The sequence below is a fragment of the Oncorhynchus masou genome, chromosome 29 (assembly GCF_036934945.1).
Source record: "Oncorhynchus masou masou isolate Uvic2021 chromosome 29, UVic_Omas_1.1, whole genome shotgun sequence".
NCBI lineage: Eukaryota > Metazoa > Chordata > Actinopteri > Salmoniformes > Salmonidae > Oncorhynchus > Oncorhynchus masou.
The window spans coordinates 37,235,121-37,246,996 of record NC_088240.1 but is presented as its reverse complement, the minus strand read 5'-3'; the positions used below and the strand labels follow the sequence as shown (position 1 = coordinate 37,246,996).

The window sequence follows — 11,876 nt, the reverse complement described above, 5'->3', positions numbered from 1 at the left end:
CATCAATCAAACTCCATCTGTGAGGAGCTGATACCGCAGCACACATGCCTCTACGCTCAGCTCTGCTCAGCTAACCTCCCTCAACACCCAGCCCGCTTCTGTTTTGTGCTATTTCAGTTCAAAATTTGTGATAGAATATAAATAAAAATTAAGAGGTTGCTGGTTCATACATTCCTATGCTTTGTCCAAAGCTTACTGTCAAGCGCAGAGGTGCCAAGAACACACCAACGTCAAATAGACAAAGTTGGAAAATGCATATCTAGCATCAGGAGAAAACAAATTATTCAACGTGTTCTGATAATGGTCACGTCACTCCGTTGAAGTAATGTTGAGCCCAGTGTAAAGCCAACTCCCGTTCCAGGCCTCTAAAATGCTTGTTGGGAGCATTTCCTCCTTCAATTGCACCAGGGTATGACTGACTGCCTGGTTTTTGACAGCATGAATTCGACAAATCCCCTCACATCTGCTGCTCCCCTCAAACAGCAGCGGTTGGCATGGGCTTGGACTGGGCAGCAAGACATTGTTTATGACTGCTGGGCTATCCTTGGCTGTTCCCCCTGCACAACATTTGATCAGGCGTTAATGTTTTACTTCTTAGCTGGTGCTATGGGCAAATGAGAACCCCCCCCAAAAATAAATAAAAATAAAATAATCAATGCCAATGTTACAGATTGTTCAAAATCAACATTGAGACAGAGGCTTTTTCCCATTTCAATGACATTCAGAATAAAACAAAATAATCATTGAGATCTATGGCCTCAATAAAGTAACCATTGTTGCGGTAGCATGCAGAGTATTTGCCAACTCCTACACCCAAAGGTGAGAACTCCTGGTACCAAACAAATAAAATTGTATTTGTCACGTGTTGAATACAACAGGTGTAGACCTTACTGTGAAATGCTTATGGGTGGCCATTTGATTCATTGTTCATCAGTCTTATTGCTTGGGGGTAGAAGCTATTAAGGAGCCTTTTGGACCTAGACTTGGCGCTCCAGTACCGCCTGCCGTGTGGTAGCAGAGAGAAACAGTCTATGACTTGGGTGACTGGAGTCTGACAGTGTTTTGGGCCTTCCACTGACACCGCCTAGTATATAGTTCCTGGATGGCAGGAAGCTTGGCCCCAGTGATGTACTGGGCTGTACGCACTACCCTCTGTAGCACCTTATAGTCAGATGCCGAGCAGTTGCCATACCAGGCGGTGATGCAACTGGTCAACTATTACTGTTCCTTAATTTAGGGAAAGCTCTGAAGCAGAAATAATGTTACCAGGCCTCAATCTCATTACCAGTTTAATTAAGAAATAAATGTGCTGGAACAAACACAGGTGATATGCAATCGACAGTGTCAGAGTGCAGGGTGGAACACGGGACTTATTTCATTCATGGTTATTCATGGCTATAGAATCCTTGTTTTCATCCATTGTAACAACTGTCTTAATAAAATGTTACGCTATAACAATATAATTAGTCTCTGTAGTTGGAATGATCTTTTACTTAAAAACAGTACAATAATACCATCTATAATATAACAGCACTGTAATAACCAAAACAAAGACATACCACACTACAACTCTAAATAGGCAATAAATAGAAATGAAGGTTAATGACAGTGAAATATTGTCATTTTTATTGGGGCTGTATTTTTTCCTGGCACCCTGTAATGGTAATGCCAGACATTATTCCATCCAATAAAACAGTACATGGATATGGATACTTGTCCAGATCTGATTTTCAACAAGATTCTATATTTATGGTGAAGCAGCTGATGGCAATAGCATATTCAAGTTGTACTGTCCAATGTCAACACTGACAGTGGTCAAATCCAAAACATTAACTTACGAGTATTCAGATACACATTTCAAATTGTCTGCTATTTAAAAAAAGTGTTACAAATACTGAAAAACAGTTGCATTTCCCTTCATTTTATTTTAATAAAAAAATATCTGTATTCATGAACCATACATCTGCAACAAACAAGTTAAATGCACAAAATATTTATTTTGCTTTGTAGTTATGGAAAAATACGGAAAAACCTGGTTAATGTCTAAGGGAAAAACAATCAGCTGTGGCTATTCTGGTACATTGCCTTCAGTGTCCACTAGATAGCAGACAACTTCTTTGTTTCACATGACACGTACACGGAGCGTGTTTGATTAGCCTACAAAGTCATCACAAATGTTAAAGATTATACATTATAATACAAATATTTCACTTGTATCATTGGACATTTAAATAAAAAGGTATACTATGCAGCTGAATACATTTACTCTGAATGATTGATCTTAAATCAAATCAACTTGCCAGGCCTATCCGGTTCATTATGGTAAAACCGATCCTGGATCAGTTAACGACTGCACGACCAGTTTAGACTTCCTATCACGTGGTGCAGTAGCTTCCTTTCTTCTCAGAACCAAGGAAAGAGAATACTTCGCAAAATGGAGGTGATAAATATGTTGATTGTTTATCAGTGTCTGCATATATTTGCGTTGCACGTAACAATGTAAAGTGTATTATGAGCAAACAGGGCTTTGAAAATGATGCAGCGACATAATATGCACATGATTCTAACAGCATTTTTAGGGAGGCAACATTAACGTTAGCTAGCTAACGTTAGCGCCACTGCGTTTCTCAACATTTGGCTAGCAAAATTATGCCAGTCAGAGTTCTACGGTTACAATGTTGCAGTCGTTTTGGTTTATAGAACGTATCCACATCAAACAAGTACTTGGATGTATCATTCAGTGAAATACATAGGCCAAAATTGTAGGTCAAGCCTTAGCTACAGCTTGTAACACCAGACAATGTGATGTAACCCCCAAAAATTGGTATCCAGTATACTGGGTGTTACAGGTTAACGTTGGTAGGTATAACGTTACTGTTTGGTGTAACAGAATTTTCGACCAACCTTAACGATTCGTCGAAACCGGGGTCTCATAAAAATGTCATTGTCCAGTCGCAGGAGGTCTGTTTAAATTTAGAAAATGCTCTGTCATAATAAAAAAAAAATTTGCGCCAAAAAGGAATCCAACAATGTGAGGCGTGTGTAAGCCGCCATCTTGTCTTTTTCAAGTCTTCATTCATTGATTGAGGCAGGTGGATCCACCCCAAAGTGCCGCATGTCATGACAAACACCTGTCTCGATCAACAAGAGAATACTTGAAATGGACAAGATTGCGGAGTACATGTGGTTTGATTACTTAATGGAGTCATTTTATTTTAATAATGGAGAATGTTCTAAATTCAAATGGACAAGGACATTTTATGAGACACCAGTTTCCAAGAATCTAAGACCATATTGCTAAATTTGGTCAAATTATGTGCTACACCAGACGGTACCAAACCTGTAACTCCCAGTATAATGCATACTAAACAATGTTTGGTTAAATCACATTATCTGGTTTTGCAGTCTGTAGCTAAAGCATAGACCTAAACTGTAGGACAGGCTATGTATCCCAATGAATGATACATTGAAACACTTGTCGAACTGTGGAGACATTCCACCATTCTACAAATCAAAATTACTGCAACATTGTAACTGTAGAACTCTGACTAGCAGGATGCAATTTTCTAGCCAAATGTTAGAAACGCAGATGTGCTAAAGTTAGCGAGCTAGCATTTTGTCACTGCATCATTTTCAAATACCTGTTAGCTACATATTATTTGCACTATAAAATGTATTTTTATAACACTTTTAAAGTGGCAAAACTGATTTCCCTAGAATGTCTTGGCTAATGAGAAAATTCTAACTTACATTTACACTAAGATATTGCAATCTAGGTTATTACACTGTAAAATGTTTGAAATAAGATGGTCTGTTATTCATACAATTGCATTGTTGTGTGACATGCATACCTGTTTTGAATAATTTAACAGGGTCATGAACATAGGGAGCCTGAACAGCTCAGGAAGCTGTTCATTGGGGGCCTAAGTTTTGAAACCACTGAGGAAAGTTTAAGGATCCATTTTGAACAATGGGGAAACCTCACAGACAGTGTGGTATGTATGCATTTCACAAGTGTCTGGTATTTACAATGCATTTATATGAGGAGTAATGTGAGCTAATATGTTGGTTTCATGTAGGTAATGCGGGACCCAAACAACAAGCGCTCGAGAGGGTTCGGCTTTGTAACATACTCCTGTGTGGAGGAGGTGGATGCCTGCATGGCAGCTCGCCCTCATAAGGTGGACGGACGTGTTGTTGAACCTAAAAGGGCTGTATCGAGAGAGGTAAGCAAACTCTGCTTCACATTAATTTGCCATTGTCAAAATGTGACAAGTGTGTGCTCACTGCTCAGCTTTTCTTCTGTCACAGGACTCTAACAGACCGGGTGCCCACCTGACGGTGAAGAAAATATTTGTTGGGGGGATCAAGGAGGACACACGGGAGGACCATATCAGGGAGTACTTTGAGACCTACGGGAGGATCGAGACCATTGACATTATGGAGGAACGCGCAACTGGGAAAAAGAGGGGATTCTGCTTTGTCTCATTTGATGACAATGACACTGTGGATAAAATTGTTGGTACGTAATGGGGTTGTTGTCGCTTTGAATTGCTCATTTTTAAATATCAGTAAACATTCCTTTGCTGAGGATTTAGCTTGTTTTCTTTTCAGCTCAGAAATACCATACAATAAACAGCCACAACTGCGAAGTCAGAAAAGCACTCCCAAAACAGGAAATGGAGGCGTCCAATCAGAGGAGTAAGCATAATAACCCATCTTTATTTGTCCAAATGTATGAATGTTTTAGAGTGGCACATATAGAACATACTTCAGTGTCAATATTGGGATTTTTCTTTTTAGATAGGGGTGGTGGCTCTGGAAACTTCATGGGCAGAGGTGGTAACTCTGGTGGTGGCAACTTTGGGCAAGGTAAGTCCCTTTTCCATTTGATATGTGGATACATTTGGAACCGTAATCCCACCAGCAATGTAAATGGAATTATCTTGTGTGTTACAGGAGGCTACGGTGGCGGAAGAGGAGGGGATGGATACAATGGATACGGTGGAGAGGGTCAGTATTTACGTAACGGATCATCAGATAAGGAGCGGGAACTTGATGATGCATTTCTAAAAGAGCGCTTGCTCAAATCTGAACGCTTTTCTGTCCAGGTGGAAACTACAGTGGGGGACCTGGCTACAGAGGTGGACGTGGTGGCGGGTATGGGGGAGGAAGTCCTGGGTATGGTAACCAGGGAGGAGGCTTTGGAGGAGGATATGATAACTACAACGACAGAGGCAACTTTAGAGGTACGAACACCTGTTTTAGCCTGTATATATTGTCATGCCACATAATCTGTTTGAATGAGCTGAACCCACAGTAATTGGATGTGACGACATTATTCTAAAACTAAATCCCTGTGACTCGTAGGGAACTTTGGTGGTGGAAGGGGCGGAAATTACAATGACTTTGGCAACTACGGAGGACCACAATCTAGCTATGGTCCCATGAAGGGGAACAACTTTGGTGGCAGAAACTCTGGTGGTGGCCCCTATGGAGGTGAGTATTCTCTCGCTGAGCTAGACGAGGTGATGTGCTGTCTGATGTTGTGATGACACAACCCTCATCTGTCAATCATTTGTTTATTCCAGGTGGCTACGGCTCAGGCGGTGGAAGTGGGCATGGCTACGGCTCACAGCGATATTGATACTATGACGCTCGGGTAAGTTCCGTTTGAAAACACTGAGCATACCTGACTGTATAGTACAGTGTGAGCCCACGCAACACTAGAATAACTATTTGTTTTATCCTGTATCCATTCAACAGGCTTCAGTTCTTAGCAGGAGAGGAGATGAGCAAGGATTTGTCAGGAAAGCTGCAGGTTACTGTACTTTTAGGCAGTCGTCTGAAAGCATGTAGAGGAACAGAAGTCAGAAAGTTATTGCAGCTTTAACGGAAACTAATCCTAAGAAAGACTGTACACACAAACTACAAAGTGCAAGGGTGTAGCTAGTACCTTATTTGTGGTAGATGTTCCCCCACTTTATAATTGTTCCTTTTGTGCATCTGAAGTGTATGTATTGTTGTGCCTGTGGAATCAGGAGTTTTAAAAAAATAAAAAAGTATTTCGAACTCCAGTCAGTTTTGAATAGTCCTACATTTATTTTGCTGTAGATTGATAGATTTTCTATGGTCTTCTCATCTTTGTCGTTTTTGAAGAACTTGGTCCTGTCAGAAGGGCCTATACGCATCAGGCCCTCAAATAAGCTAGAGCTGTCTTTTTTTTTCTTTTGAAGTTAATATGATTGCAAGTCTTTGTATCAAGTGTATTATGATCTGTATTTCAAGAACCCCATGTATTTTATTAGTGACAAGTGGTTATAAGTAGTGCAGACAACAATTTTAAGGAAATGTGTTTTACACTACTTGTATGCAGTAAACAGAATTCTAGATTGTAAAAAATATTTTGACAAGTGGAAAAAAGTTTAATAAAGTTGTGTAGTAAAGTCTTTTGAAGTATAGTGCATCATTGGCTCAGAGAGATTGAAGGATTTGATTCTTGTCATGTCCGTCATCACTAATCAAGTGTAGCAAATCAATATCCTCAGAAGTATGTTTTGTTTTCTCTGAACTTTGAAAGATTCATTTTTTTCCCTGCCTGGATGGAAAGGGAGTCTTGGCTAGTCCTAGGGCGAGGGACACGCATCGCCTAGCCAGGATTGCACTAGTAGGATTGTTACAGCTACAAGCCACTTCAGTTGGGCCTCAGCGGGTCAGTATGGAAGATTGCAGAGTGTTTTTTCAGACAGGACCTCTTCGGTCCCAGCACAGTGGACATGTCAGCATGTTGTGAGAAAAAAGAGAAGGCAGCACCGAGAGCCACACCCTTGGAGGAAAGCATATTCTAGCAAAAAAAGTAACTAGAGTTCCTGGACACATAGAGATCCTGTTGAGTTAGATATGGCATTTTACCAGGAAGTTCTTACTAGCTTTCAGACCTTACAGGGGAAAGGGAAGTGAGTATTTCACAAGCAGTGGTAACATAAAGAAGATGCAGGTAAGAGTAACCACTTTGCTTGGTTTACAGATCGTGAAAGAAGCATTACGACTACTCTTAAAGGCTGAAAATCTAATGACACGATTACATGGACATTTCTGGATGGGTAAGACTTAAGTAAATCTCAAAGTATACTGCAAGTTGTAAGACTGCACACACCAACATTCAAATAGGGGTGAACAATTGCTGTTGAATATGGAATCCCTTCTCAGTAAAATGGTACCATTCACTACATCTTTGGCCATTTTTAAGGATCTCTTGCATTTCTTGCACAGCTCACTGATCTCTGGGAGTCTGCAGAACAGACTTTACATTCACGCAGGCTTACATTACAGGTATCTTGATATTTTGCTCTGCATCATTTTAAAGATTTTCTATACATCGCTTTGAAAGGTAACATTTAAAAAGTGTAACTTAATTAAGGATGATGATTTTTTTCACCCCCTGGTCAGACAAGGTAGGTATCATATATACTAGTTTGAATAAATTAATCCAAGTATGCATGTCTATTAGATGTGTTTCTTGAATAAAGACATCTCTCCTAAAAGGAATTAGTGATATTTTATGTACAGTACCAGTCAAAGGTTTGGACATAACTTCATTCAAGGGTTTTTATTTATCCTTACTATTTTCTACGTTTTAGAATAATAGTGATGTCAAAACTATGAAATAACACAATAATATAGTAACCAAAAAAGTGTTAGACAAATCAAAATATATTTTAGATTCATCAAAGTAGCCACCCTTTGCCTTGATAGCTTTGCACACTCTTGGCATTCTATCAACCAGCTTCACCTGGGATGCTTTTCCAACAGTCTTGAAGGAGTTGCCACATATGCTGAGCACTTGTTGGCTGCTTTTCCTTTACTCTGCGGTCCATCTCAATTAGGTTGAGGTTGGGTGATTGTGGAGGCCAGGTCATCTGATGTAGCACTCCATCACTCTTCTCCATGGTCAAATAGCCCTTACACAGCCTGGAGGTTTGTTGGGTCATTGTCCTGTTGAAAAACAAATGATAGTCCCTCTAAGCGCTAACAAGATGGGATGGGTTTATCGCTGCACAATGCTGTAGTTGCCATGCGGGTTAAGTGTACCTTGAATTCTAAATAAATCACCAGCAAGGCACCATCACACCTCCATTATTCACGGTGGGAACCACACACAGGGTCCTGTGTGGCTCAGTCGGTAGAGCATGGCGCTTGCAACGCCAAGCGTCGTGGGTTCGATTCCCGATGGGGCCACCCATATGTAAAAGTAATGGCCCCAGCCGACTTGTAAGTCGCTTTGGACAAAAGCGTCTGCTAAATGGGATATATTTTATTTTATATTTAAGTGGAGATCATGCGTTCACCTACTCTGCGTCTCACAAAGACACAGCGGTTGGAACCAAAAATCGCTAATTTGGATTCAACAGACTAACCATTGCTCGTGTTTCTTGGCCCAAGCAAGTCTTCTTGTTATTGATGTCCTTTCATAGTGGTTTCTTTGCAGCAATTTGACCATGATGGTCTGATTCATGCCGTCTCCTCTGAACAGTGGATGTTGATGTGTCTTACTTAAACGCTGAAGCATACATTTGGGCTGCAATTTCTAAGGCTGGTAACTCCAAGGAACATATCCTCTGCAGTTGAGGTAACTCGGGGTCTTTCTTTCCTGTGGCGATCCTCATGAGAGCTAGTTTCATCATAGCGCTTAATGGTTTTTGCGACAGCACTTGAAGAAACGTTCAAATTCTTGAAATGTTCCGGATTGACTGACCTTCATGTCTTAAAGTAATGATGGACTGATGTTTCTCTTTGCTTATTTGAGCTGTTCTTGCTATAATATGGACTTGGTCTTTTACCTAATAGGGCTATCTTCTGTATACCCCCCTACCTTGTCACAACGCAACTGATTTGGCTCAAACACATTAAGGAAAGAAATTCCACAAATTAACTTTAGCAAGGCACACCTGTTGATTGAAATTAATTCCAGGTGACTACCTCATGAAGCTGGTTGAGAGAATGCCAAGGGTGTGTGAAGCTGTCATCAAGGCAAAGGGTGGCTACTTGGAAGAATCTCAAATATATAAAATATATTTTGATTTGATAACACTGTTTTGGTTACTACATGATTCCATAGGTGTTATTTCATAATTTTGATGTCTTCACTATTATTCTACAATGTAGGAAGTATTAAAAATAAATAAAAACCCTTGAATGAGGTGTGTCCCAACTTTTGACTGGTACTGTATGAAAAGTGATTTGAGATTATCCATTTATTGAGAACGCTGTGAATACTCTATGTGAAGCAAACATGATCTCTTTGTTTTGTTAGCCTCAAAGCCTCCGAAAAGATTGGTTTGAGAGAGGGCGGAGAAAGAAGGCTTGGCGTTCAAAGGTAATGTATGTGGGTGAAAGGGCCTGGAACTGCAAATACTACAATGTGCAGTGCTATGCTTTTTTCCAATGTGTTTGTTCACTGGACCTTTTGGAAGTCGTCATGCATGGTTCACATGAAGTGTAGCTGAATAATGGAGGTAACTGTTATAGACCTGAATAAATGCAGTTGGAACCAGAGCCGTACAAGGCATTCATAAAGTGTTGAGACCCCTTCACTTTATCCACATTTTGTTACGTGACAGCCTTACTCTAAAATTCATGAAATTGCCCCCCCCCTCTAATTTACACGCAATACCCCGTAATCACAAGTCAAAAACAGGTTAAGACATTTTTGCAAATGTATTAATAAAAAAAGTATCACATTTACATAAGTATTCAGACCCATTACTCTGTACTTTGTTGAAGCACCTTTGGCAATGACACCCTCGAGTTTCTCCCATTCTTTGCAGATCCTCAAGCTCTGTCAGGTTGGATGAGGAGTGACGCTGCACAGATATTTTCAGGTCTCTCCAGAGATGTTCGATCAGGTTCAAATTCGGGCTTTGGCCTTCAGAGACTTGCCAAAGCCACTCCTGTGTTGCCTTGACTGTGTTCTTAGGGTCTTTGTCCTATTGGAAGGTGAACCTCCGCCCTAGTCTGAGGTCCTGAGCACTCTGGAGCAGGTTTTCAACAAGTATCTCTTTGTACTTTGCTCCGTTCATCTTTCCCCCGATCCGGACTAGTCTCCCAGTCCCTGCCTCTGAAAAACATCCCCACAGCATGATGCTGCCTCAACCATGCTTCACCGTAGGGATGGTATTGGCCAGGTGATGAGCGGTGCCTGGTTTCCTCCAGATGTAATGCTTAAAATTCAGGCCATAAGTTCAATCTTGGTTTCATCAGACCAAAGAATCTTGTTTCCATCGTCTGAGAGCCTTTAGGCGTCTTTTTGCAAACTCCAAGCAGGCTGTCGTGCCTTTTTGCTGAGGAGTGGCTTCCGTCTGGCCACTCTACCATAAAGACGCCTAACTGGTGGAGTGCTGCAGAGATAGTTGTCCTTCTGGAAGGTTCTCCCATTTCCACAAAGGAACTGTGGTGCTCTGACAGTGACAATTGGATTCTTGGTTACTTCCCTGACCAAGGCCCTTCTCCCCCGATTGCTCAGTTTGACCGGGCGTGCCAACTCTAGGAAGAGTTGGTGGTTCCAAAATTCTTCCATTTAAGAATGATGGAGGCCACTGTGTTCTTGGGGATCTTCAACGTTGCAGAAACGTTTTGGTACCCTTCCCCAGATCTGTGCCTGACATTATCCTGTCTCTGAGGCAATTCCTTCGACCTCATGGCTTGGTTTTTGCTCTGACGTGCACTGTCAACTGTGAGACCTTATATAGATATGTGTGTGTGTTTGCAAATCATGTCCAATCAATTGAATTTACCACAGGTGGACTCCAATCAAGTTTTAGAAACAGTTCAAGGATGATCAATGGAAACAGGATGCACCTGAGCTCAATTTCGAGTCTCATAGCAAATGGTCTGAATATTTACGTACATCAGGTATTTCTGTTTTTTATACATTTGCAAACATTTCTAAAAACCTGTTTTTGAATTGTCATTGTGGGGTTTTGGATGTATATTGATGGGGGGGGGGGTAGAATAAGGCTCTAACGTAACAATGTGGAAAAGGTGGAAGGGGTCTGAATACTTTCCGAATGCACTGTATATTTAGTTAGGACTACTTGTATAATATTATTCAAATTCTAGACATTCAGTTAGATAGCATTGTTTAAATTCTCCCCAATGTTAATGGGGCGCTAGCATGGCTGTAATAGAATGTTGAAGTGTTATGTCTGGTTGGAACTATGTTTTATTTAAGTGTTTTGGCTTTCACAAAATATTTTTATAGATTTTTAAAAGATTCAGTTCATAATATTCAAAACTAAGTTTAATGTACATCATGGGCTTTCTGTTTTGTGGACAATAAACAAGACTATTGAAAAAAAAAACGAAGGTCTAACATAGATCAACCCAATAGCTGTTTTGATTACATTGTGAATGGCATTTGAATCCCTGTAAACCGTTTTGGTTTGTTCTGTTTTGAAAGACACATAGTTACGCAAATCCCAGTCAGCAAAGTCATTATGTTCATCTGGCATACATTGTTGCATATTATCAAATCCAACTTTATTTATATAGCAAAATTCTTACAAATTCTTTTCAAAGTGCTTAAATAAAATTAAAGGTGTAAAGATCAAACGTTTCTATGCAAATATAAAATCAAGATAGACATTAAGAGTAAAATAGCAGTGGATAGGAAATTGAATGCAGAAAAAGCGGATAAAAGTTCCTAATATTGGTAAGACAAATAAAAGCACTTTAGTTAATAGCATGGATAAAATGGTATGTCTTAAGACAAATCTTAAGAATCATCAGTTTTCGAGGACCTAAGATCCGGCAGGCTATTCCAAAGACCAGGACCGTAGTGTCTGAAGGCAGCCTCACCAGTTTTGGTTCTGACATTT

General features: G+C 40.3%; 1 protein-coding gene across 8 annotated transcripts; it reads left to right on the top strand.

Moving 5' to 3' along the window:
- The first annotated feature begins 2,361 nt into the window (after positions 1 to 2,361).
- On the top strand, positions 2,362 to 11,635 carry LOC135519492 (heterogeneous nuclear ribonucleoprotein A3-like). 8 transcript variants are annotated; one of them, XR_010452300.1, is made up of 13 exons: positions 2,362 to 2,440; positions 3,873 to 3,995; positions 4,080 to 4,226; positions 4,312 to 4,522; positions 4,615 to 4,701; positions 4,804 to 4,872; positions 4,960 to 5,013; positions 5,112 to 5,249; positions 5,371 to 5,499; positions 5,592 to 5,662; positions 7,028 to 7,103; positions 7,273 to 7,332; positions 9,314 to 11,635. XR_010452300.1 is itself a non-coding variant. In XM_064944723.1 (11 exons), exons 1-10 carry the CDS (start codon positions 2,435 to 2,437, stop codon positions 5,645 to 5,647), a joined length of 1,020 nt encoding a protein of 339 aa, XP_064800795.1. In that variant the 5' UTR covers positions 2,362 to 2,434; the 3' UTR covers positions 5,648 to 5,662; positions 7,028 to 11,635. The 8 variants fall into 8 exon arrangements, 2 of the variants coding, with proteins under 2 accessions (XP_064800795.1, XP_064800794.1); XR_010452301.1 differs by having other exon boundaries at positions 7,028 to 7,332; positions 9,314 to 9,376; positions 9,828 to 11,635; XR_010452298.1 differs by lacking the exon at positions 7,273 to 7,332.
- Positions 11,636 to 11,876: the final 241 nt, after the last annotated feature.

Excerpts from the sequence above, each read along its gene's own strand:
- LOC135519492 (XM_064944723.1), top strand. Across the intron at positions 4,227-4,311 it reads AAAGGGCTGTATCGAGAGAG|GACTCTAACAGACCGGGTGC; the intron begins GTAAGCAAACTC and ends CTTCTGTCACAG. Across the intron at positions 5,500-5,591 it reads TGGTGGTGGCCCCTATGGAG|GTGGCTACGGCTCAGGCGGT; the intron begins GTGAGTATTCTC and ends TGTTTATTCCAG.